General features: G+C 46.6%; 1 protein-coding gene and 8 non-coding genes across 9 annotated transcripts; all 9 read right to left on the reverse strand.

Annotated features, from left to right (window-relative positions):
• Positions 1-6352: 6352 nt before the first annotated feature.
• On the reverse strand, positions 6353-7196 carry LOC130080422 (zinc finger BED domain-containing protein 5-like). Its single transcript, XM_056245771.1, has one exon. The coding sequence runs from the start codon at positions 6965-6967 to the stop codon at positions 6353-6355; it is 615 nt and encodes a 204-aa protein (XP_056101746.1). The 5' UTR covers positions 6968-7196.
• Positions 7197-11946: 4750 nt separating this feature from the next.
• Positions 11947-12028, reverse strand: trnal-uag (transfer RNA leucine (anticodon UAG)). Its single transcript has one exon. It is a non-coding gene; the product is annotated as a tRNA-Leu (tRNA).
• A 294-nt stretch (positions 12029-12322) lies between these two features.
• On the reverse strand, positions 12323-12404 carry trnal-aag (transfer RNA leucine (anticodon AAG)). Its single transcript has one exon. It is a non-coding gene; the product is annotated as a tRNA-Leu (tRNA).
• A 1663-nt stretch (positions 12405-14067) lies between these two features.
• Positions 14068-14149, reverse strand: trnal-aag (transfer RNA leucine (anticodon AAG)). The gene has a single exon. It is a non-coding gene; the product is annotated as a tRNA-Leu (tRNA).
• Positions 14150-14938: 789 nt separating this feature from the next.
• On the reverse strand, positions 14939-15020 carry trnal-aag (transfer RNA leucine (anticodon AAG)). Its single transcript has one exon. It is a non-coding gene; the product is annotated as a tRNA-Leu (tRNA).
• A 2274-nt stretch (positions 15021-17294) lies between these two features.
• On the reverse strand, positions 17295-17376 carry trnal-aag (transfer RNA leucine (anticodon AAG)). The gene has a single exon. It is a non-coding gene; the product is annotated as a tRNA-Leu (tRNA).
• Positions 17377-18651: 1275 nt separating this feature from the next.
• trnal-aag (transfer RNA leucine (anticodon AAG)) lies at positions 18652-18733 on the reverse strand. Its single transcript has one exon. It is a non-coding gene; the product is annotated as a tRNA-Leu (tRNA).
• Positions 18734-21351: 2618 nt separating this feature from the next.
• trnal-aag (transfer RNA leucine (anticodon AAG)) lies at positions 21352-21433 on the reverse strand. The gene has a single exon. It is a non-coding gene; the product is annotated as a tRNA-Leu (tRNA).
• Positions 21434-22222: 789 nt separating this feature from the next.
• Positions 22223-22304, reverse strand: trnal-aag (transfer RNA leucine (anticodon AAG)). Its single transcript has one exon. It is a non-coding gene; the product is annotated as a tRNA-Leu (tRNA).
• Positions 22305-26401: the final 4097 nt, after the last annotated feature.

Genomic DNA, 26401 nt, shown 5'->3' on the forward strand with positions numbered 1-26401 from the left:
CATCTCTAATCAAACACACCTGAATTACCTAATCAAAGCCTTTGGGCCATCCTCCAAAATGGCAGCCAGCTGTGTCGCAGTTAAACTCAAAATCATGAGGTAGCTGTCAGATCACCAAAAAAATCTCAATGAGTCAAATTGGCTAACTCCATCATTATAGACTACACATTTGTTATTATTATGTTTAAATTCATTTTTGAAGTGACATTATTGCTGTCCCTGATTCAAGAGGGTGCAGATTTTCAGCCGCTTTTGCGCCTTTTCGGAGCACACTTAAGGTGTCTGGACCTCTTTAAAATCACTGCTGGCAGCGGTGGGATTCGAACCCACGCCCCCGAAGAGACTGAAGCCTAAATCCAGCACCTTAGACCCCTCGGCCACGCTACCCTGACGTGGCTCGATTCGTGGGCCGTTTTCTGGCCATTTTTTTTTCATAAATAGATTAAACGTTGGGTGCGGACCTTTATCGTCAGGCTCTGAAGCACGCCGAGTTTGGCCAAGAAAAGCAAAAGCGGCAGGGTTTGGAAGAGTCCGCGAGCAAGCAGTGTCACTTCTCCAGTGTTTTCGCTTAGGCATAGCAGCCACGAGTGCCTTCTAAAATGCTGTCTTGGCAGCGGTGGGACTTCTCCACAGTTAAATTCGTCGAAATTCTACGTGCCTTGAAGGAGCACCTCGACAGGTGGAAAGGCCTCCTAAATACAGGGGGGACGCAGTTACACTCCTGGAGGCCCCCCTCCCTGCAGATTGCAATTCCATCTCTAATCAAACACACCTGAATTACCTAATCAAAGCCTTTGGGCCATCCTCCAAAATGGCAGCCAGCTGTGTCGCAGTTAAACTCAAAATCATGAGGTAGCTGTCAGATCACCAAAAAAATCTCAATGAGTCAAATTGGCTAACTCCATCATTATAGACTAGACATTTGTTATTATTATGTTTAAATTCATTTTTGAAGTGACATTATTGCTGTCCCTGATTCAAGAGGGTGCAGATTTTCAGCCGCTTTTGCGCCTTAGACCAGCGCCTTAGACCGCTCGGTCACGCTACCTTGTGAGGGCACCTTCCGTGGGCCATTTTCGCCAATTTTTTCTTTTAATGTCTCTCTTCTCCACAGTTAAATCCGTCGAAATTAGACGGTTTTTAAAGAGGGCCAGACACCTTAATGGCGCTTTTCCACTGCTGGTACGGCTCGGTTCGGCTCGGTACGGTTCGACTCGGCGCGGAACGGTTCGGCTCGCTTCGCTTTTCCACTGCGTGGTACGACTCGACTCGGTACGGCACGGTTCGGTTCGCTTTAGCTCGGTTGCTTTTCCACCGCAGTTAGTACCTCTAGATAGTCCATAAAAATAAAAAGCGTCCATTCAGTAAACGGGGCGCGGCGATTAGGACGGGGGTTGGCGGACGAGCGCGCTGACCCCCCGAAATTTTTGGGGGGTCGGCCGACGCCGCAGGCCGACCCTCCCCGGGCGCCCGACCCACGCGGGCAGGGTCGGGGTGACCCGACCCCCTCAGGGGCCCGACGGGAGTGACCCGAAGCCCGAGGCCTACCCAAGCAGTTCTGCCTTCGTCCTTGGTGGGGCGCCACACGTGCCCCGTCCCGCTAACCCATTATTTGTCCGATTGACCACTAGAGTGACCAGACCCCCCCCACCCCCGTCCCACTAACCCACTTTTTGTCCAATAACCCACTATATGGCGGAAATGCCCCCCCATCACGCGCCCTAGCCCGTGCTTCTAGCTCCCCCACGGTCCGAGATACGGGGCCCAACAGAAAAGGGTGCACTTCAGAAGGAAGGGTCCCAGAGGCTCGGGACTCTGGGGTCTGAGAGGGCCCCTAGTGACCCCTCACCACCCCAAAGGACGATCCGCTGGGACTCGTCATTTCCGAGATATTGACCGTTTTGTCCAAAAGACCCTTATGTATAAGTGGGTGTATCTTGGGGGTGGAGCCGAGTTGGAGCTCCAAACTCCGGGTGTGAGTAGGGCCCTTTAGGTCCCTTCGGAACCCACCGTCCCCAGCTTCTAGGTCCTTCCGGTTCCGAGATACGGCAACTTCCTGTCCAGCTTTGACCGGGTGTATCTCGGGAACAAAGCCGAGTTCGAGCTCCAAACTCGGGGTGTGGGGAGGGCCGATGGGTCCCCTTCAGACCCCACCGTCCCCAGCTCCTAGGTCCTTCTGGTTCCGAGATACGGCCACTTCCTTTCCAGCTTTGACCGGATTTATCTCGGGAACCAAGCCGAGTTTGGGCTCCAAACTCTTGGTGTGGGGAGGGCCCATGGGTCCCCTTCAGACCCCACCGTCCCCAGCTCCTAGGTCCTTCTGGTTCCGAGATACGGCCACTTCCTTTCCAGGTTTGACTGGGTGTATCTCGGGAACCAAGCCGACTTGGAGCTCCAAACTCTGGGTGTGTAAAGGTACCCATGGGCCCCCCAGGACCCCAGAGTATGGAGCCCAAAGTCGGCTTGGTTCCTGAGTTATGCCCGGTCAAAAAGTGCTAAGAACTAAGCCGGGTAGAGCAACTGTCCGCGAAGCCTATATTTGGTACAATGGAATAAATGCTACGTGGGATCATCCCAAGAAGCCACTATTTGTCCAATAACCCACTATTTTTGTAAAATACTAACCCCGCCCTTCATTCAACAAGCTGCAATCGGACAGAATCCCACGTGCCATCGATTGAATGGGGATTCAGAGAGTTTCTCTGATAGACATTTGAATTAAAGTTGCTGTCATGATGAAAACCATTTTACTGCACTCAGGGGCCTCCCCTGAGTCCGTAGCACCAAGTCTCATCCCATAATTCCACTGACCGCGAAACCACTATTTTTACAATGGAACAAATGCTACGTGGGATGTCCATAGCTCTGGTCAGGAAGGGTCTAGAGCCTCCATTTTTGCACTCAGGTCTAAGTCCCATCACCCTCTAACAGAATCCAGAGTTTCAAGAAGATTGGAGAAACTCAAAATCTCGACCCGAAAAAACCGACAGGGGGTATGTGTATATGTTATATCCCTGTCGGTTTTTTCGGGTCGGAAAAAAAGGTTTCTCCAATCTTCTTGAAACTCTGGATTCTGTTAGAGGGTGATGAGACTTAGACCTGAGTGCAAAAATGGAGGCTCTAGACCCTTCCTGACCAGAGCTATGGACATCCCACGTTGCATTTATTACATTATAAAAAAATAATGGGTTCGTGGTCAGTGGAATTATGGGATGGGACTTGGTGCTACGGACTCAAGGGGGGCCCCTGAGTGCAGTAAAATAGTTTTTATCATGATTTGGAACTTTCATTAATATGTGTTTCACAGAAAATGTGTCCCATCCCACGTAGCATTTATCACAGTACCAAAACGTGGTTTCAAGGACACCCATTTTAATGCAAACTAAACACTGAAATGACTTGAAAATTAGTGAGATGTGTTCAGTGGAGTGTGCTTAGTACAGTAGAGGTGGTTGGGCCTGAAAAAGTAGTTTTTAATCATCTGGAAGTCCCGTTGGAGACATGGGTGACAGCCATTTAACCACTGAACGTATGGGAATGTTTGTTTTTCTCGAATATCTCAAAAACCACACGGCGAAAAAATTTCAAACTCGGGTCGTCTGTAGGCCTCGAGGAGCCCTATCCAATGAGCCCACCCCCGTCCCCGAGGGCCTCGGGGCCTGGGAGTTACGTCCGGTCAAAGTCGCAGCTTTGTCGGCTTATATCTCGAGAACCCCTGGCTCAATGTTCCCCAAACTCTAATAGATTGTAGTGCTGGACGGGCCCTTTCGAATGAGCCCACCCCCGAGGTCCAACTCGCCCGGGTCCCCGAGTTATAGCCGTTCAAAGTCGGGGGACCCAGCGAACGGCGAACCACTAGGGGGCGTCCCCGCGGCCCGCCATCGCCCTGGTTCGAGTCGGGGCCCCCGTGGGACCTCCTCACCCCAATTTGAGCTCTCTGGGTCTTCGCGTTCCCGAGATATGAGCGATTTTGTTCCCGAGATCGTGACGTCATCAGCGGGCGCCATTTTAGAACGCGCCCGACGGTTTTCGGCTAATATCTCCGCGAAAACACGGCCAAAATTCATAATTTTTTATCATTCTTTTCAGCTCAACTAGACGGTTCCAAAGAGCCCAGCCACGGCCGGATCCGTTGCGTTTTCGCTTAGATAAATGTGTATTTTCATCTCCATCTCTGGCCCCCGGGGGCCCACGGGGCCGTGGGTGGTCTCAAAGTAAAGGTCTCGTCCCCCTCTAAACGAGATACAATTTTGGTGTCCGTAGGACCCAGTGGGACATCACCAAAAATTAATACGTCGCTGCTCACATCAGTCACCAAGCACAATCAATGGCCTCATCACAAACGGGGGTTGGGAAACGCTTAGAAAGCGGCTAGGGCCCTCAAACTCGGGGGCCCCATTTAGGGACGGGAGACGACGGAACTCGCCGAGTTTCGGGCTCCTGCGACCTTCCGTCTCCTCACGGGAGCGCGTTCCGTCGGTTTGACCTTTTTGACCCCGTGACGTGTTTTTCACCCTTTCGACCGCCGAACGAGGCCCCAGGGCCACCAAACTTTTAGGGCCGCACCAGGGGGCCGTGGCGAGAAGGAAAATGGCGTCCCCTAGTCCAGGGGTTCCCAAACTTTTCAGCCCACGACCCCCAAAATAAAGGTGCGAGTGACTCGCGACCCCTACTATCCTCGGAGGTGGTTAAAGTATACAAACATTGCGTGAAACTGTGCACACGCACTAATAGGCATACTTACAACACAGAAGAACACAACAGTCAAAACAACCATTATATTATTTTATATTATACTACAGGGCTGTTACATGCTTGATTCTGATTGGTTGAGAACGTTATAAGGTGTGCAATTATTTTCAGGGAAACGCACGGCTAAAGTAGTTTTGACCGCATTACAGTTCCATATCACTGCGCGTAGTAATAACTGTAATAACGGAAAATAGGGTACAATTCATAACAAGAAAAAACATGCAGCCCCATGAGCTTGATCTGCAATTTTTTAATGTCTAACTTCACAATAAATGGACACATGCAGTTTAATTTTAATAAAAATTAAACTGCACGGGTTTTCGTTATTATTCTATAACAAATAAACAATTATTGATAGGCCTACTTGTTAAAAGGGCTTTGTGTTTCATTTAGCCTATTAGCTCGAGTGTGCACTATTTTTCTAATAATTCAACGGCCTGTCGTCAATTATTCCTTACTTAAATATTAACATCTCCTAATGAGATGGATGGGCACAATATCGTTGCGCACAACGGCGCACACGCACAAATAGGCCTATCTAAAAACGAGCATGTTTACAACAAAAAAATGAACACAACAATCAAACAACTCTAATATTGTTTTATAGTAATTTACTCATTACTTTCATTTAAATATTAGCCTAACATCTCCTAATGAGATGGATGGGCACAATATCGTTGCGCACAAAGGCGCACACGCACAAATAGGCCTATCTAAACACGAGCATGTTTACAACAAAAAAGAACACAACAATCAAACTATAATACTGTTTTATAGTAATTTACTCATTACTTTCATTTAAATATTAGCCTACCATCTCCTAATGAGATGGATGGGCACAATGCTTGGAGCACAGCAAGTCCATTCTTGGTTTAATTTTGGAGACCGCCACTCGGAGTTCATCCTCCACATTCAGTCGCGATCTGTGTTTATTTTTAATGTACGTGAGTGCCGAGAAAGTCTTTTCGCACAAGTAGGTAGTGCCAAAAGGCATCAGTACATCCATAGCGGCCTTGGATAGCTGTGGGTATTCCTTCTCGACAGAAATCCAGAACTCAGCCAGCGTCTTGGAATTAAACGCTGTTTTTAAGGTTCGGTCGCTTGACAGTTCAACCAATGCGTCCTCCAGGTTGGATGTCAGATGATTAGCCCTTGTTACAGTGAACGGTGATCTTACCCAGTCATATTGTTCTGGAGCTGTTTCCTTTGGGAAATATTTGTTGAAGTGTTCCAGTAGGGATTGAAGGTGAGTAGTGATAGACTTCATCACTATGTTAACACTCAGTTCATTTTCCTCAATGAATTCGTCCAGCTCAGAAAACATCTCAATCCTACCCATTTCAACTCGCTCAGTCCAGCGCTCAAGTTTTCTCGTGAATGCGTAGATTTTATCATTCAGTGACATGATGCTTGTGTTTTCACCTTGCAATGACATATTAAGGCCATTCAGTTTTTCAAATATGCAAGACAAATACGCTAGCCTTGTTAACCAGTCAGGATCAGTGAGGTGGTCAGCGAGCTGGGACGCATGCTCCATCAGAAATAAGCGCACTTCGTCCCGCAGCTCAAACAGGCGGCTGAGCACATTCCCTCGCGAAAGCTACCTGACTTCTGTGTGGAGCAGCAAGCACTCATGCTCCGATCCCAGTTCGTGACAGAGAGTGGCAAACAGCCTGATATTGAGTGGACGCGCTTTTATGTAGTTGACAATTTTTATCGCGGTTTCAAGAACACGTTTAAGTTCTGGGTCAAGGGTTTTGCTCGCAAGAGCTTCTCTGTGTATAATGCAATGCGTGAAATTTATGTGAGGCGCCACTTGCAAGACTCTTGCTTTAAGACCTTTCTTTTTCCCCAGCATCGCTCCAGCACCATCTGTACACACACCGATGCACTCACCCCAAGACAGTCCCTCTTCTTTTAGTTTGTTGTCAACTTTTGTGAAAATGTCCTCGCCTGTGCACGTTCCCTCAAGCGCGGTGCAAAACAGAATGTCCTCGTTAAGTTTTCCGTCAAAACTGTATCTGACGAATACAAGCAGCTGGGGAGAGTTTGATACATCTGTGGATTCATCTAATTGTAAAGCATATTTCCCTTTCTTCACTCTGTCCACCAGCTGACACTTTATGTCCTGGGCCATGTCGGAGATGCGCCGGGCAATAGTCCCGTTAGACAGAGGCACTGCTTCTAGCTCACGGGCCAGTTTATCCCCATGCATAGCCCGACTTATTGCTATAGCAGCGGGTTTGATAAGGGTTTCACCGATCGTGTGTGGCTTTTTTGCCAGTGCAATTAAATATGCCACCTCATATGATGCCTGTTGAGCTTTGGCAGGGATTGTTGTTTGTTTAGTTAGAACTTTCTTTTGGCCTTGCAACTCTCGCTCCTTTCGTCGGAAAAAATCTACTGGTTTAGCAGCAAGAGAGGGGTGCTTGGTTTTCAAGTGTCGTAGCATTTTTACAGGCTTTAGGCTTTCATGTGCACACACTGGGGATGTTGTACTTCGTTGATGATGACGCATGTGAATCCATACTGGATAAATTCGTCTCGATACTTTCGACACTTGGAGGAAGGCTGATCCGACTGCTGATGGATGTGCTCTTTATGCACACGCCGGCCTCTTTCCGTATCTGAGGTCGATGGCATTTCCGACGGTGGTAGGCCTACTTCTCCACTCTCCTCCACTGGCACCTCTGCTGGCCTTCCTTTGTTGTCTTTGGTCGATATTAACCAACGTTTCATTTCGAAAACAATATTATCCTATACTTAAACCTAAAAAAATACCTTGCGCTACGTGTCAGAAAGACTGTTTATCTTGGTGCTGTAGTAAAGTGACCGCTAATTGTCGTTAATCTCTCGTCATCACCTCAGGCTCAGGACCAACGGCTTTTTTTTTATTTGTATGTTTTTTTTTTTTGTTTTTTTTATTTAACAACTATTTTTTTGTATTTTGTTACAATTATGGATACAATATGCTATTTCTAATCGTTATATATATATATATATATATATATATATATATATATATATATATAATTTTTTTTTTTAGCCTATTATTTTTTTTTATTTAGGGACTGTTCGTTTTTTATTTAAGGGGCCACCGGAGGAGTTTTGAGATCTGTAGTAAAAAAACTTGACCCTCCCTTCGCCAGTAATACATTTTTCCATGACCCTCCAAAATGATTGTGAAAAAGGCATGACCCTCCCCGATAATTTATTGATTGCTGGTTTGCGGTTGGCAAAGATGCTCAGATAGCCATTGTTTTTTTTTTACAAAATGACAAACGACTAAACTCCTACTTTCTCGTTTTACTAAGGCTGTAACGATGGACCAAACCTACAACTCGGTTCGTATCATGATTTTTTATTTTAGATTTAAAAAAAAAGAAGAAAAATCATGTTTTCGGTGCTGATGCAGTGGTGACGCGTTCATGTAACAAGGGTGGCGCTCCCAATAAAGTATCTAAAAGCTGCCACAAAGAACCGGCAAAAGTAATGATTATGAATATGTCAAATAGTATAGCAGGGAGAGATATTAATTGTTTATTAATAAACAAGGTTTTTCTGTGTCAGTGTGTCGGCTTCAAGATGAATTTCACGATGCTGACTCGCCATCTTCACAGTAAGGCGCCAGAGAGAAATGCAGATTTCATACGGATTACATAAGCAGAGAGCAGTCTGTTTTTCGTTTTTAAATGTTCTGTTTAAAAGTTGACATCAAGCTTTCTATATATTTCTCAATTCTGTGAGGCAAGTAGCTACATTATACGCTGAGTTTCGGTTCATGAGAAAGAGTCCAGTTCACGCGCCGGCGACTCCATGTCATGATGATCTATTTTCTACTATATTTACTTCTTATTCATTAATCCAGGTAATTGGTTGATGAAACATTAATTAAAATTTAGATACAATTAATAAAAAACGAAATTTACTTTAAAGAAAGGCTTTGTGCTTTCTGAAGTCTCTGTGGAAGTTTTAAAGTCGCTTTCAGAGCGGTCATGTCCGAAACGGAGAACTGTCACGTCCGTATTGTTTTTTTCCTCATAAATGCGAACACGAAAAATAAAATAAAATAAAGGATATTTTATGTTCTGTGGAGGCCGACCCTTCTTCATCCGGTTATTAGCGTACTTTTGTTTTGTGTAATTCAGTGTAATTCGTAGAATTATTAAAAAATATTTTGCCACATAAAAGTTAAAGATTTTTTGTGTCACGTCACATGTGTATTTCGCTCATATTAAATATAAAACGCATGTGTAGACTGATATTTTTCTAATGTCTTGACTCCTTTGGGGGTATGGATAGCCTATATAAACAGACGTTTCAGTATTAAATACATTTTCTGATCATTTATATTTCAAGTTTTGACTGCAAATGTCACGTCCATAACGCTGGAATTGCCCAATTTTAAATAATTTATCCTCAAATAGTTCTTTGGTGTAGGTCTGCGTATTTCCGATTATTTTAACTTCAAATAATACTAATAGTAATTTAAAAATGTGATAGCCCTACGTCACATCACACTCCACTGTTATGGTGGCAATTTCAGTATTTACTCACTAACATTGTTGTGGAAACACAATAAGAATGGAAACTAAAATATGGAAGTATCGTGCTACAGCGCACATTATATCAGCTGCAGTTCTGGCGCTTCAGTCCCAATACACTCAAACACTCAACGTACATTCATATCACATGTTAATGCAGCGGTAGAGTTACACTCACAGGACACTGCACTTATTCGTAATCACAAAAGTTAATTATTAAATCGTGCTTTAAAGCTATGCCAGGTAAACATTTCATTGGCGTTCTGTACATGATGTACTTTTTCTGAGCGCGCACTGTCAGACAGCGCTAAACTGGATTTTTGTTGGGAGACCCATCTGATAGCGATGGGGAACCGAGACCGAGAGAGCTACAAAGCTACATGGAAAAAATATTTGAAATTTTGCTGTTTTCATGGATACAAAAAGTTGAATGACCCTCCCCTCAACAAAGAATAAAAATACACCCTCCCCTATTTTCCTCCGGTGGACCTTTCCATAAATACCGAACGGTCCCTTGGAAATCATCTCGCGACACCCCCTCGCTGTCTCACGCCCCCCCGGGGGGTCGCGACCCCTACTTTGGGAACCACTGCCCTAGTCGATCGGACGTTTCTAAGCGAAGTCCGCGAAACCGTTGTGGTGATTCATTTAATGGGCGAGTGGGATTTTCATGGAAAGGTCCCAGGGGCCCCAAATTCGGCACGGTGACCCCTGGGCCCGCCCCGAGCGACGTACCGAAAGCACCGGGCCCTAGAGTAAAGGCAAATATATTTTAGCCTCTATGCAAAATCTCTCCCTCGAGGCTGTTTCACTCTCACACTGAAAGAGCCTTTCAGGCCTTTAAATGATTTGATGGCGGGGGAGGGGCGATTTTTTGCAAAGGCCCTCGAGTTCCAGGATTCGGGGCCCCGCGTCAGGGGCCCCTGGAGAGTCGGAATCCAAAGTCCCGGGGTGCCACGACCCTCCGTCTGCGTACAGGGGCCGTCCCACGGGCCATTTGCAGGCATGTCGGTTTTGGCCACTTTTTCGGCATTTTCGGCCAAAATGGCAGCCAGCTGTGTCGCAGTTAAACTCAAAATCATGAGGTAGCTGTCAGATCACCAAAAAAATCTCAATGAGTCAAATTGGCTAACTCCATCATTATAGACTAGACATTTGTTATTATTATGTTTAAATTCATTTTTGAAGTGACATTATTGCTGTCCCTGATTCAAGAGGGTGCAGATTTTCAGCCGCTTTTGCGCCTTAGACCCAGCCCCTTAGACCGCTCGGCCACGCTACCTTGTGAGGGCACCTTCCGTGGGCCATTTTCGCCAATTTTTTCTTTTAATGTCTCTCTTCTCCACAGTTAAATCCGTCGAAATTCTACGTGCCTTGAAGGAGCACCTCGACAGGTGGAAAGGCCTCCTAAATACAGGGGGGACGCAGTTACACTCCTGGAGGCCCCCCTCCCTGCAGATTGCAATTCCATCTCTAATCAAACACACCTGAATTACCTAATCAAAGCCTTTGGGCCATCCTCCAAAATGGCAGCCAGCTGTGTCGCAGTTAAACTCAAAATCATGAGGTAGCTGTCAGATCACCGAAAAAATCTAAATGAGTCAAATTGGCTAACTCCATCATTATAGACTAGACATTTGTTATTATTATGTTTAAATTCATTTTTGAAGTGACATTATTGCTGTCCCTGATTCAAGAGGGTGCAGATTTTCAGCCGCTTTTGCGCCTTTTCGGAGCACACTTAAGGTGTCTGGACCTCTTTAAAATCACTGCTGGCAGCGGTGGGATTCGAACCCCCGCCCCCGAAGAGACTGGAGCCTAAATCCAGCGCCGTAGACCCCTCGGCCACGCTACCCTGACGTGGATCGATTCGTGGGCCGTCTTCTGGGCATTTTTTTTTTTCATAAATAGATTAAACGTTGGGTGCGGACCTTCATCGTCAGGCTCTGAAGCACGCCCAGTTCGGCCAAGGAAAGCAAAAGCGGCAGGGTTTGGAAGAGACCGGGAGCAAGCAGTGTCACTTCTCCAGTGTTTTCGCTTAGGCATAGCAGCCACGAGTGCCTTCTAAAATGCTGTCTTGGCAGCGGTGGGATTCGAACCCACACCCCCGAAGAGACTGGAGCCTTAATCCAGCGCCTTACACCGCTCTGCCACGCTACCTTGTGAGGGCAACTTCCGTGGGCCATTTTCGCCAATTTTTTCTTTTAATGTCTCTCTTCTCCACAGTTAAATCCGTCGAAATTCTACGTGCCTTGAAGGAGCACCTCGACAGGTGGAAAGGCCTCCTAAATACAGGGGGACGCAGTTACACTCCTGGAGGCCCCCCTCCCTGCAGATTGCAATTCCATCTCTAATCAAACACACCTGAATTACCTAATCAAAGCCTTTGGGCCATCCTCCAAAATGGCAGCCAGCTGTGTCGCAGTTAAACTCAAAATCATGAGGTAGCTGTCAGATCACCAAAAAAATCTCAATGAGTCAAATTGGCTAACTCCATCATTATAGACTAGACATTTGTTATTATTATGTTTAAATACATTTTTGAAGTGACATTATTACTGTCCCTGATTCAAGAGGGTGCAGATTTTCAGCCGCTTTTGCGCCTTTTCGGAGCAGTCTTAAGGTGTCTGGCCCTCTTTAAAATCACTGCTGGCAGCGGTGGGATTCGAACCCACGCCCCCGAAGAGACTGGAGCCTAAATCCAGCGCCTTAGACCCCTCGGCCACGCTACCCTGACGTGGCTCGATACGTGGGCCGTTTTCTGGAGCCTAAATCCAGCGCCTTAGACCCCTCGGCCACGCTACCCTGACGTGGCTCGATTCGTGGGCCGTTTTCTGGGCATTTTTTTTCCATAAATAGATTAAACGTTTGGTGCGGACCTTCATCGTCAGGCTCTGAAGCACGCCGAGTTCGGCCAAGGAAAGCAAAAGCGGCAGGGTTTGGAAGAGACCGGGAGCAAGCAGTGTCACTTCTCCAGTGTTTTCGCTTAGGCATAGCAGCCACGAGTGCCTTCTAAAATACTGTCTTGGCAGCGGTGGGATTCGAACCCACACCCCCGAAGAGACTGGAGCCTTAATCCAGCGCCTTAGACCGCTCGGCCACGCTACCTTGGGAGGGCACCTTCCGTGGGCCATTTTCGCCAATTTTTTCTTTTAATGTCTCTCTTCTCCACAGTTAAATCCGTCGAAATTCTACGTGCCTTGAAGGAGCACCTCGACAGGTGGAAAGGCCTCCTAAATACAGGGGGGACGTAGTTACACTCCTGGAGGCCCCCCTCCCTGCAGATTGCAATTCCGTCTCTAATCAAACACACCTGAATTACCTAATCAAAGCCTTTGGGCCATCCTCCAAAATGGCAGCCAGCTGTGTCGCAGTTAAACTCAAAATCATGAGGTAGCTGTCAGATCACCAAAAAATTCTAAATGAGTCAAATTGGCTAACTCCATCATTATAGACTAGACATTTGTTATTATTATGTTTAAATACATTTTTGAAGTGACATTATTACTGTCCCTGATTCAAGAGGGTTCAGATTTTCAGCCGCTTTTGCGCCTTTTCGGAGCACTCTTAAGGTGTCTGGCCCTCTTTAAAATCACTGCTGGCAGCGGTGCGATTCGAACCCACGCCCCCGAAGAGACTGGATTCTAAATCCAGCGCCTTAGACCCCTCGGCCACGCTACCCTGACGTGGCTTGACACGTGGGCCGTTTTCTGGCCATTTTTTTTCCATAAATAGATTAAAGGTTGGGTGCGGACCTTCATCGCCAGGCTCTGAAGCACGCCGAGTTTGGCCAAGGAAAGCAAAAGCGGCAGGGTTTGGAAGAGTCCGGGAGCAAGCAGTGTCACTTCTCCAGTGTTTTCGCTTAGGCATAGCAGCCACGAGTGCCTTCTAAAATGCTGTCTTTGCAGCGGTGGGATTCGAACCCACGCCCCCGAAGAGACTGGAGCCTTAATCCAGCGCCTTAGACCGCTCGGCCACACTACCTTGTGAGGGCACCTTCCGTGGTCCATTTTCGCCAATTTTTTCTTTTAATGTCTCTCTTCTCCACAGTTAAATCCGTCGAAATTCTACGTGCCTTGAAGGAGCACCTCGACAGGTGGAAAGGCCTCCTAAATACAGGGGGGACGCAGTTACACTCCTGGAGGCCCCCCTCCCTGCAGATTGCAATTCCATCTCTAATCAAACACACCTGAATTACCTAATCAAAGCCTTTGGGCCATCCTCCAAAATGGCAGCCAGCTGTGTTAAACTCAAAATCATGAGGTAGCTGTCAGATCACCCAAAAAATCTCAATGAGTCAAATTGGCTAACTCCATCATTATAGACTAGACATTTGTTATTATTATGTTTAAATTCATTTTTGAAGTGACATTATTACCGTCCCTGATTCAAGAGGGTGCAGATTTTCAGCCGCTTTTGCGCCTTTTCGGAGCACTCTTAAGGTGTCTGGCCCTCTTTAAAATCACTGCTGGCAGCGGTGGGATTCGGACCCACGCCCCCGAAGAGACTGGAGCCTAAATCCAGCGCCTTGACCCCTCGGCCACGCTACCCTGACGTGGCTCGATACGTGGGCCGTTTTCTGGCCATTTTTTTTCCATAAATAGATTAAAGGTTGGGTGCGGACCTTCATCGCCAGGCTCTGAAGCACGCCGAGTTTGGCCAAGGAAAGCAAAAGCGGCAGGGTTTGGAAGAGTCCGGGAGCAAGCAGTGTCACTTCTCCAGTGTTTTCGCTTAGGCATAGCAGCCACGAGTGCCTTCTAAAATGCTGTCTTGGCAGCGGTGGGATTCGAACCCACGCCCCCGGAGAGACTGGAGCCTTAATCCAGCGCCTTAGACCGCTCGGCCACGCTACCTTGTGAGGGCACCTTCCGTGGGCCATTTTCGCCAATTTTTTCTTTTAATGTCTCTCTTCTCCACAGTTAAATCCGTCGAAATTCTACGTGCCTTGAAGGATCACCTCGACAGGTGGAAAGGCCTCCTAAATACAGGGGGGACGCAGTTACACTCCTGGAGGCCCCGCTCCCTGCAGATTGCAATTCCATCTCTAATCAAACACACCTGAATTACCTAATCAAAGCCTTTGGGCCATCCTCCAAAATGGCAGCCAGCTGTGTTAAACTCAAAATCATGAGGTAGCTGTCAGATCACCAAAAAAATCTAAATGAGTCAAATTGGCTAACTCCATCATTATAGACTAGACATTTGTTATTATTATGTTTAAATTCATTTTTGAAGTGACATTATTGCTGTCCCTGATTCAAGAGGGTGCAGATTTTCAGCCGCTTTTGCGCCTTTTCGGAGCACACTTAAGGTGTCTGGCCCTCTTTAAAATCACTGCTGGCACCGGTGGGATTCGGACCCACGCCCCCGAAGAGACTGGAGCCTAAATCCAGCGTCTTAGACCCCTCGCCCACGCTACCCTGACGTGGCTCGATTCGTGGGCCGTTTTCTGGGCATTTTTTTTTTCATAAATAGATTAAACGTTGGGTGCGGACCTTCATCGTCAGGCTCTGAAGCACGCCGAGTTCGGCCAAGGAAAGCAAAAGCGGCAGGGTTTGGAAGAGACCGGGAGCAAGCAGTGTCACTTCTCCAGTGTTTTCGCTTAGGCATAGCAGCCACGAGGGCCTTCTAAAATGCTGTCTTGGCAGCGGTGGGATTCGAACCCACGCCCCCGAAGAGACTGGAGCCTTAATCCAGCGCCTTAGACCGCTCGGCCACGCTACCTTGTGAGGGCACTTTCCGTGGGCCATTTTCGCCAATTTTTTCTTTTAATGTCTCTCTTCTCCACAGTTAAATCCGTCGAAATTCTACGTGCCTTGAAGGAGCACCTCGACAGGTGGAAAGGCCTCCTAAATACAGGGGGGACGCAGTTACACTCCTGGAGGCCCCCTCCCTGCAGATTGCAATTCCATCTCTAATCAAACACACCTGAATTACCTAATCAAAGCCTTTGGGCCATCCTCCAAAATGGCAGCCAGCTGTGTCGCAGTTAAACTCAAAATCATGAGGTAGCTGACAGATCACCAAAAAAATCTCAATGAGTCAAATTGGCTAACTCCATCAGTATAGACTAGACATTTGTTATTATTATGTTTAAATTCATTTTTGAAGTGACATTATTGCTGTCCCTGATTCAAGAGGGTGCAGATTTTCAGCCGCTTTTGCGCCTTAGACCCAGCGCCTTAGACCCAGCGCCTTAGACCGCTCGGCCACGCTACCTTGTGAGGGCACCTTCCGTGGGCCATTTTCGCCAATTTTTTCTTTTAATGTCTCTCTTCTCCACAGTTAAATCCGTCGAAATTCTACGTGCCTTGAAGGAGCACCTCGACAGGTGGAAAGGCCTCCTAAATACAGGGGGGACGCAGTTACACTCCTGGAGGCCCCCTCCCTGCAGATTGCAATTCCATCTCTAATCAAACACACCTGAATTACCTAATCAAAGCCTTTGGGCCATCCTCCAAAATGGCAGCCAGCTGTGTCGCAGTTAAACTCAAAATCATGAGGTAGCTGACAGATCACCAAAAAAATCTCAATGAGTCAAATTGGCTAACTCCATCAGTATAGACTAGACATTTGTTATTATTATGTTTAAATTCATTTTTGAAGTGACATTATTGCTGTCCCTGATTCAAGAGGGTGCAGATTTTCAGCCGCTTTTGCGCCTTAGACCCAGCGCCTTAGACCCAGCGCCTTAGACCGCTCGGCCACGCTACCTTGTGAGGGCACCTTCCGTGGGCCATTTTCGCCAATTTTTTCTTTTAATGTCTCTCTTCTCCACAGTTAAATCCGTCGAAATTCTACGTGCCTTGAAGGAGCACCTCGACAGGTGGAAAGGCCTCCTAAATATAGGGGGGACGCAGTTACACTCCTGGAGGCCCCCCTCCCTGCTGATTGCAATTCCATCTCTAATCAAACACACCTGAATTACCTAATCAAAGCCTTTGGGCCATCCTCCAAAATGGCAGCCAGCTGTGTCGCAGTTAAACTCAAAATCATGAGGTAGCTGTCAGATCACCAAAAAAATCTCAATGAGTCAAATTGGCTAACTCCATCAGTATAGACTAGACATTTGTTATTATTATGTTTAAATTCATTTTTGAAGTGACATTATTGCTGTCCCTGATTCAAGAGGGTGCAGATTTTCAGCCGCTTTTGCGCCTTAGACCCAGCGCCTTAGACCCAGCGCCTTAGACCGCTCGGCCACGCTACCTTATGAGGGCACCTTCCGTGGGCCATTTTCGCCAATTTTTTCTTTTAATGTCTCTCTTCTCCACAGTTAAATCCGTCGAAATTCTACGTGCCTTGAAGGAGCACCTCGACAGGTGGAAAGGCCTCCTAAATATAGGGGGGACGCAGTTACACTCCTGGAGGCCCCCCTCCCTGCAGATTGCAATTCCATCTCTAATCAAACACATCTGAATTACCTAATAAAAGCCTTTGGGCCATCCTCCAAAATGGCAGCCAGCTGTGTCGCAGTTAAACTCAAAATCATGAGGTAGCTGTCAGATCACCAAAAAAATCTCAATGAGTCAAATTGGCTAACTCCATCATTATAGACTAGACATTTGTTATTATTATGTTTAAATTCATTTTTGAAGTGACATTATTACCGTCCCTGATTCAAGAGGGTGCAGATTTTCAGCCGCTTTTGCGCCTTTTCGGAGCACTCTTAAGGTGCCTGGCCCTCTTTAAAATCACTGCTGGCAGCGGTGGGATTCAAACCCACACCCCCGAAGAGACTGGAGCCTAAATCCAGCGCCTTAGACCCCTCGGCCACGCTACCCTGACGTGTCTCGATTCGTGGGCCGTTTTCTGGCCATTTTTTTTTCATAAATAGATTAAACGTTGGGTGCGGACCTTCATCGTCAGGCTCTGAAGCACGCCGAGTTCGGCCAAGGAAAGCGGCAGGGTTTGGAAGAGACCGGGAGCAAGCAGTGTCACTTCTCCAGTGTTTTCGCTTAGGAATAGCAGCCACGAGTGCCTTCTAAGATGCTGTCTTGGCAGCGGTGGGATTCGAACCCACACCCCCGAAGAGACTGGAGCCTTAATCCAGCGCCTTAGACCGCTCGGCCACGCTACCTTGTGAGGGCACCTTCCGTGGGACATTTTCGCCAATTTTTTCTTTTAATGTCTCTCTTCTCCACAGTTAAATCCGTCGAAATTCTACGTGCCTTGAAGGAGCACCTCGACAGGTGGAAAGGCCTCCTAAATACAGGGGGGACGCAGTTACACTCCTGGAGGCCCCCTCCCTGCAGATTGCAATTCCATCTCTAATCAAACACACCTGAATTACCTAATCAAAGCCTTTGGGCCATCCTCCAAAATGGCAGCCAGCTGTGTCGCAGTTAAACTCAAAATCATGAGGTAGCTGTCAGATCACCGAAAAAATCTAAATGAGTCAAATTGGCTAACTCCATCATTATAGACTAGACATTTGTTATTATTATGTTTAAATTCATTTTTGAAGTGACATTATTGCTGTCCCTGATTCAAGAGGGTGCAGATTTCAGCCGCTTTTGCGCCTTAGACCCAGCGCCTTAGACCGCTCGGCCACGCTACCTTGTGAGGGCACCTTCCGTGGGCCATTTTCGCCAATTTTTTCTTTTAATGTCTCTCTTCTCCACAGTTAAATCCGTCGAAATTCTACGTGCCTTGAAGGAGCACCTCGACAGGTGGAAAGGCCTCCTAAATACAGGGGGGACGCAGTTACACTCCTGGAGGCCCCCCTCCCTGCAGATTGCAATTCCATCTCTAATCAAACACACCTGAATTACCTAATCAAAGCCTTTGGGCCATCCTCCAAAATGGCAGCCAGCTGTGTCGCAGTTAAACTCAAAATCATGAGGTAGCTGTCAGATCACCAAAAAAATCTCAATGAGTCAAATTGGCTAACTCCATCAGTATAGACTAGACATTTGTTATTATTATGTTTAAATTCATTTTTGAAGTGACATTATTGCTGTCCCTGATTCAAGAGGGTGCAGATTTTCAGCCGCTTTTGCGCCTTTTCGGAGCACACTTAAGGTGTCTTGCCCTCTTTAAAATCACTGCTGGCACCGGTGGGATTCGGACCCACGCCCCCGAAGAGACTGGAGCCTAAATCCAGCGTCTTAGACCCCTCGGCCACGCTACCCTGACGTGGCTCGATTCGTGGGCCGTTTTCTGGGCATTTTTTTTTTCATAAATAGATTAAACGTTGGGTGCGGACCTTCATCGTCAGGCTCTGAAGCACGCCGAGTTCGGCCAAGGAAAGCAAAAGCGGCAAGGTTTGGAAGAGACCGGGAGCAAGCAGTGTCACTTCTCCAGTGTTTTCGCTTAGGAATAGCAGCCACGAGTGCCTTCTAAGATGCTGTCTTGGCAGCGGTGGGATTCGAACCCACGCCCCCGAAGAGACTGGAGCCTTAATCCAGCGCCTTAGACCGCTCGGCCACGCTACCTTGTGAGGGCACCTTCCGTGGGACATTTTCGCCAATTTTTTCTTTTAATGTCTCTCTTCTCCACAGTTAAATCCGTCGAAATTCTACGTGCCTTGAAGGAGCACCTCGACAGGTGGAAAGGCCTCCTAAATACAGGGGGGACGCAGTTACACTCCTGGAGGCCCCCTCCCTGCAGATTGCAATTCCATCTCTAATCAAACACACCTGAATTACCTAATCAAAGCCTTTGGGCCATCCTCCAAAATGGCAGCCAGCTGTGTCGCAGTTAAACTCAAAATCATGAGGTAGCTGTCAGATCACCGAAAAAATCTAAATGAGTCAAATTGGCTAACTCCATCATTATAGACTAGACATTTGTTATTATTATGTTTAAATTCATTTTTGAAGTGACATTATTGCTGTCCCTGATTCAAGAGGGTGCAGATTTCAGCCGCTTTTGCGCCTTAGACCGCTCGGCCACGCTACCTTGTGAGGGCACCTTCCGTGGGCCATTTTCGCCAATTTTTTCTTTTAATGTCTCTCTTCTCCACAGTTAAATCCGTCGAAATTCTACGTGCCTTGAAGGAGCACCTCGACAGGTGGAAAGGCCTCCTAAATACAGGGGGGACGCAGTTACACTCCTGGAGGCCCCCCTCCCTGCAGATTGCAATTCCATCTCTAATCAAACACACCTGAATTACCTAATCAAAGCCTTTGGGCCATCCTCCAAAATGGCAGCCAGCTGTGTCGCAGTTAAACTCAAAATCATGAGGTAGCTGTCAGATCACCAAAAAAATCTCAATGAGTCAAATTGGCTAACTCCATCAGTATAGACTAGACATTTGTTATTATTATGTTTAAATTCATTTTTGGAGTGACATTATTGCTGTCCCTGATTCAAGAGGGTGCAGATTTTCAGCCGCTTTTGCGCCTTTTCGGAGCACACTTAAGGTGTCTGGCCCTCTTTAAAATCACTGCTGGCACCGGTGGGATTCGGACCCACGCCCCCGAAGAGACTGGAGCCTAAATCCAGCGTCTTAGACCCCTCGGCCACGCTACCCTGACGTGGCTCGATTCGTGGGCCGTTTTCTGGGCATTTTTTTTTTCATAAATAGATTAAACGTTGGGTGCGGACCTTCATCGTCAGGCTCTGAAGCACGCCGAGTTCGGCCAAGGAAAGCAAAAGCAGCAGGGTTTGGAAGAGACCGGGAGCAAGCAGTGTCACTTCTCCAGTGTTTTCGCTTAGGAATAGCAGCCACGAGTGCCTTCTAAGATGCTGTCTTGGCAGCGGTGGGATTCGAAAACACGCCCCCGAAGAGACTGGAGCCTTAATCCAGCGCCTTAGACCGCTCGGCCACGCTACCTTGTGAGGGCACCTTCCGTGGGACATTTTCGCCAATTTTTTCTTTTAATGTCTCTCTTCTCCACAGTTAAATCCGTCGAAATTCTACGTGCCTTGAAGGAGCACCTCGACAGGTGGAAAGGCCTCCTAAATACAGGGGGGACGCAGTTACACTCCTGAAGGCCCCCTCCCTGCAGATTGCAATTCCATCTCTAATCAAACACACCTGAATTACCTAATCAAAGCCTTTGGGCCATCCTCCAAAATGGCAGCCAGCTGTGTCGCAGTTAAACTCAAAATCATGAGGTAGCTGTCAGATCACCGAAAAAATCTAAATGAGTCAAATTGGCTAACTCCATCATTATAGACTAGACATTTGTTATTATTATGTTTAAATTCATTTTTGAAGTGACATTATTGCTGTCCCTGATTCAAGAGGGTGCAGATTTCAGCCGCTTTTGCGCCTTAGACCCAGCGCCTTAGACCGCTCGGCCACGCTACCTTGTGAGGGCACCTTCCGTGGGCCATTTTCGCCAATTTTTTCTTTTAATGTCTCTCTTCTCCACAGTTAAATCCGTCGAAATTCTACGTGCCTTGAAGGAGCACCTCGACAGGTGGAAAGGCCTCCTAAATACAGGGGGGACGCAGTTACACTCCTGGAGGCCCCCCTCCCTGCAGATTGCAATTCCATCTCTAATCAAACACACCTGAATTACCTAATCAAAGCCTTTGGGCCATCCTCCAAAATGGCAGCCAGCTGTGTCGCAGTTAAACTCAAAATCATGAGGTAGCTGTCAGATCACCAAAAAAATCTCAATGAGTCAAATTGGCTAACTCCATCAGTATAGACTAGACATTTGTTATTATTATGTTTAAATTCATTTTTGAAGTGACATTATTGCTGTCCCTGATTCAAGAGGGTGCAGATTTTCAGCCGCTTTTGCGCCTTTTCGGAGCACACTTAAGGTGTCTGGCCCTCTTTAAAATCACTGCTGGCAGCGGTGGGATTCGGACCCACGCCCCCGAAGAGACTGGAGCCTAAATCCAGCGTCTTAAACCCCTCGGCCACGCTACCCTGACTTGGCTCGATTCGTGGGCCGTTTTCTGGGCATTTTTTTTTTCATAAATAGATTAAACGTTGGGTGCGGACCTTCATCGTCAGGCTCTGAAGCACGCCTTGTTCGGCCAAGGAAAGCAAAAGCGGCAGGGTTTGGAAGAGACCGGGAGCAAGCAGTGTCACTTCTCCAGTGTTTTCGCTTAGGCATAGCAGCCACGAGTGCCTTCTAAAATGCTGTCTTGGCAGCGGTGGGATTCGAACCCACGCCCCTGAAGAGACTGGAGCCTTAATCCAGCGCCTTAGACCGCTCGGCCACGCTACCTTGTGAGGGCACCTTCCGTGGGCCATTTTCGCCAATTTTTTCTTTTAATGTCTCTCTTCTCCACAGTTAAATCCGTCGAAATTCTACGTGCCTTGAAGGAGCACCTCGACAGGTGGAAAGGCCTCCTAAATACAGGGGGGACGCAGTTACACTCCTGGAGGCCCCCCTCCCTGCAGATTGCAATTCCATCTCTAATCAAACACACCTGAATTACCTAATCAAAGCCTTTGGGCCATCCTCCAAAATGGCAGCCAGCTGTGTTAAACTCAAAATCATGAGGTAGCTGTCAGATCACCCAAAAAATCTCAATGAGTCAAATTGGCTAACTCCATCATTATAGACTAGACATTTGTTATTATTATGTTTAAATTCATTTTTTAAGTGACATTATTACCGTCCCTGATTCAAGAGGGTGCAGATTTTCAGCCGCTTTTGCGCCTTTTCGGAGCACTCTTAAGGTGTCTGGCCCTCTTTAAAATCACTGCTGGCAGCGGTGGGATTCGGACCCACGCCCCCGAAGAGACTGGAGCCTAAATCCAGCGTCTTAGACCCCTCGGCCACGCTACCCTGACGTGGCTCGATTCGTGGGCCGTTTTCTGGGCATTTTTTTTTTCATAAATAGATTAAACGTTGGGTGCGGACTTTCAACGTCAGGCTCTGAAGCACGCCGAGTTCGGCCAAGGAAAGCAAAAGCGGCAGGGTTTGGAAGAGACCGGGAGCAAGCAGTGTCACTTCTCCAGTGTTTTCGCTTAGGCATAGCAGCCACGAGTGCCTTCTAAAATGCTGTCTTGGCAGCGGTGGGATTTGAACCCACGCCCCCGAAGAGACTGGAGCCTTAATCCAGCGCCTTAGACCGCTCGGCCACGCTACCTTGTGAGGGCACCTTCCGTGGGCCATTTTCGCCAATTTTTTCTTTTAATGTCTCTCTTCTCCACAGTTAAATCCGTCGAAATTCTACATGCCTTGAAGGAGCACCTCGACAGGTGGAAAGGCCTCCTAAATACAGGGGGGACGCAGTTACACTCCTGGAGGCCCCCCTCCCTGCAGATTGCAATTCCATCTCTAATCAAACACACCTGAATTACCTAATCAAAGCCTTTGGGCCATCCTCCAAAATGGCAGCCAGCTGTGTCGCAGTTAAACTCAAAATCATGAGGTAGCTGTCAGATCACCAAAAAAAATCTAAATGAGTCAAATTGGCTAACTCCATCATTATAGACTAGACATTTGTTATTATTATGTTTAAATTCATTTTTGAAGTGACATTATTGCTGTCCCTGATTCAAGAGGGTGCAGATTTTCAGCCGCTTTTGCGCCTTTTCGGAGCACACTTAAGGTGTCTGGACCTCTTTAAAATCACTGCTGGCAGCGGTGGGATTCGAACCCTCGCCCCCGAAGAGACTGAAGTCTAAATCCAGCACCTTAGGCCCCTCGGCCACGCTACCCTGACGTGGCTCGATTCGTGGGCCGTTTTCTGGCCATTTTTTTTTCATAAATAGATTAAACGTTGGGTGCGGACCTTCATCGTCAGGCTCTGAAGCACGCCGAGTTTGGCCAAGGAAAGCAAAAGCGGCAGGGTTTGGAAGAGTCCGCGAGCAAGCAGTGTCACTTCTCCAGTGTTTTCGCTTAGGCATAGCAGCCACGAGTGCCTTCTAAAATGCTGTCTTGGCAGCGGTGGGACTTCTCCACAGTTAAATTCGTCGAAATTCTACGTGCCTTGAAGGAGCACCTCGACAGGTGGAAAGGCCTCCTAAATACAGGGGGGACGCAGTTACACTCCTGGAGGCCCCCCTCCCTGCAGATTGCAATTCCATCTCTAATCAAACACACCTGAATTACCTAATCAAAGCCTTTGGGCCATCCTCCAAAAAGGCAGCCAGCTGTGTCGCAGTTAAACTCAAAATCATGAGGTAGCTGTCAGATCACCAAAAAAATCTCAATGAGTCAAATTGGCTAACTCCATCATTATAGACTAGACATTTGTTATTATTATGTTTAAATTCATTTTTGAAGTGACATTATTGCTGTCCCTGATTCAAGAGGGTGCAGATTTTCAGCCGCTTTTGCGCCTTTTCAGAGCACACTTAAGGTGTCTGGACCTCTTTAAAATCACTGCTGGCAGCGGTGGGATTCGAACCCACGCCCCCGAAGAGACTGAAGCCTAAATACAGCACCTTAGACCCCTCGGCCACGATACCCTGACGTGGCTTGATTCGTGGGCCGTTTTCTGGCCATTTTTTTTTCATAAATAGATTAAACGTTGGGTGCGGACCTTCATCGTCAGGCTCTGAAGCACGCCGAGTTTGGCCAAGGAAAGCAAAAGCGGCAGGGTTTGGAAGAGTCCGCGAGCAAGCAGTGTCACTTCTCCAGTGTTTTCGCTTAGGCATAGCAGCCACGAGTGCCTTCTAAAATGCTGTCTTGGCAGCGGTGGGACTTCTCCACAGTTAAATTCGTCGAAATTCTACGTGCCTTGAAGGAGCACCTCGACAGAGGGACAGGCCTCCTAAATACAGGGGGGACGCAGTCACACTCCTGGAGGCCCCCCTCCCTGCAGATTGCAATTCAATCTCTAATCAAACACACCTGAATTACCTAATCAAAGCCTTTGGGCCATCCTCCAAAATGGCAGCCAGCTGTGTCGCAGTTAAACTCAAAATCATGAGGTAGCTGTCAGATCACCAAAAAAATCTCAATGAGTCAAATTGGCTAACTCCATCATTATAGACTAGACATTTGTTATTATTATGTTTAAATTCATTTTTGAAGTGACATTATTGCTGTCCCTGATTCAAGAGGGTGCAGATTTTCAGCCGCTTTTGCGCCTTTTCGGAGCACACTTAAGGTGTCTGGACCTCTTTAAAATCACTGCTGGCAGCGGTGGGATTCGAACCCACGCCCCCGAAGAGACTGAAGCCTAAATCCAGCACCTTAGACCCCTCGGCCACGCTACCCTGACGTGGCTCGATTCGTGGGCCGTTTTCTGGCCATTTTTTTTTCATGAATAGATTAAACGTTGGGTGCGGACCTTCATCGTCAGGCTCTGAAGCACGCCGAGTTTGGCCAAGGAAAGCAAAAGCGGCAGGGTTTGGAAGAGTCCGCGAGCAAGCAGTGTCACTTCTCCAGTGTTTTCGCTTAGGCATAGCAGCCACGAGTGCCTTCTAAAATGCTGTCTTGGCAGCGGTGGGACTTTTCCACAGTTAAATTCGTCGAAATTCTACGTGCCTTGAAGGAGCACCTCGACAGGTGGAAAGGCCTCCTAAATACAGGGGGGACCCAGTTACACTCCTGGAGGCCCCCCTCCCTGCAGATTGCAATTCCATCTCTAATCAAACACACCTGAATTACCTAATCAAAGCCTTTGGGCCATCCTCCAAAATGGCAGCCAGCTGTGTCGCAGTTAAACTCAAAATCATGAGGTAGCTGTCAGATCACCAAAAAAATCTCAATGAGTCAAATTGGCTAACTCCATCATTATAGACTAGACATTTGTTATTATTATGTTTAAATTCATTTTTGAAGTGACATTATTCTGCCCTACAAAGCAAAAAGGCAGTAACTACGCAGAGTGCAGAACAGAGAAAAATGACTTTAAAGTTATCCTGTCATCCAGCCTAAGTAGTTGTAGGTAGATTATTGGACATGTGGCTGTTTTGTTACTTTATATTAGCTTATTCTTTGTACATATCAATCCTCATATTTAATTTGATATTTTACCCCTATTTTGCAGTTAATGTATTCTTGCTTTGTATTACTTACCAAAAACGTGGCACCATACCAAGGAAAAAGGCAGTAACTACAGATTCTCCAAAAACTATTTTGCCACAACTTGGGCTCTGGGTGTATTAGATACACTGTATTTGAAATAATTGGAACCATTTGGACAACATTTTTTTTCAACATTTTTGTGTTGCGAAACAAGTGTTGCGGAGCGGGTGTGTTACGGATACGTGGTGTAAATTTTTAGTAATCAAAAATCATGTCTAATTAATTGAAATCATGAAACTTTTATTATAAACTATTATTAAACTTATACAATATTTTAAAAATATTCTATGAATATTAAAAATAAAATATATTAAAATTCTAATATATTATTAATTACATTTCTTTTAATCATATGAAATTAAACAGACATTTTTGGTCAAACAACATGCTGCACAATGAGCTTTACTGTTAAAATTAAAACATTGAATAAAAATTATGTTTTAATCTTAATTTATTTGTATTAGTGTTAGTTTTATTATTGCATTGAGACGTTTCTAAATTCTACTGTACAACAGTAATATATTTCTGTCAAGTTAAACCGAACTTTTATTTTGACGGGTTGCCGTGAAGACCTTTGAGTTTCTGTGTTTATGACATGACGATAGTTTTTCTCAAATGAAGCGGTTAAATGCTCACAAAGTGACTTTAAGAGCGGATCTAGAGTCTGGAGAGTAAGTTCATGCAGTCGTGTCCTCATATAGGCAAAAAACAGCTTGAGCGTCACATGTGCTTCAGCGCGCGCGTGTGTTAAATGAAACTGCGCGTCGACTGCACCATTTATTCACAGAACATGTAGGATTTGTATTTAAATAGTACTATTATTGCGGTTTAATATTCACACAGACGTCTATCACGATTTAATTTCAAGTGTCCTGAAATGCTATCTCGCGAAAATCATAGTAGCCTAACCGCTAAAGTTACTACATGGAGCTCTTGCACCTTTTTTCTTCCTTTTTTGGAATATATATTTTTTTCATTCTTTCAGGGGAGGGGGGTAGTTTGGTAGGGGAACAATTAGGGGAAGTTGGAAGGGTGAAATCTCAAATGTTAAAAACGTCCCGCGAGGATGCCCAAAAATCAGCTGTGTGTTCACCATGGCAACAGTAACTACACTGCGCAGAAACACTGTTATTTTTTGTTAGGTAAAACATAACAAGAATACAGTAATGGATGTTACTGTACTCTTGCTTTGTTTTACTAGGG

Source organism: Rhinichthys klamathensis, unplaced genomic scaffold (genome assembly GCF_029890125.1).
Source record: "Rhinichthys klamathensis goyatoka isolate OS25496 unplaced genomic scaffold, OSU_Roscu_1.1 h1tg000035l_1, whole genome shotgun sequence".
Lineage (NCBI taxonomy): Eukaryota > Metazoa > Chordata > Actinopteri > Cypriniformes > Leuciscidae > Rhinichthys > Rhinichthys klamathensis.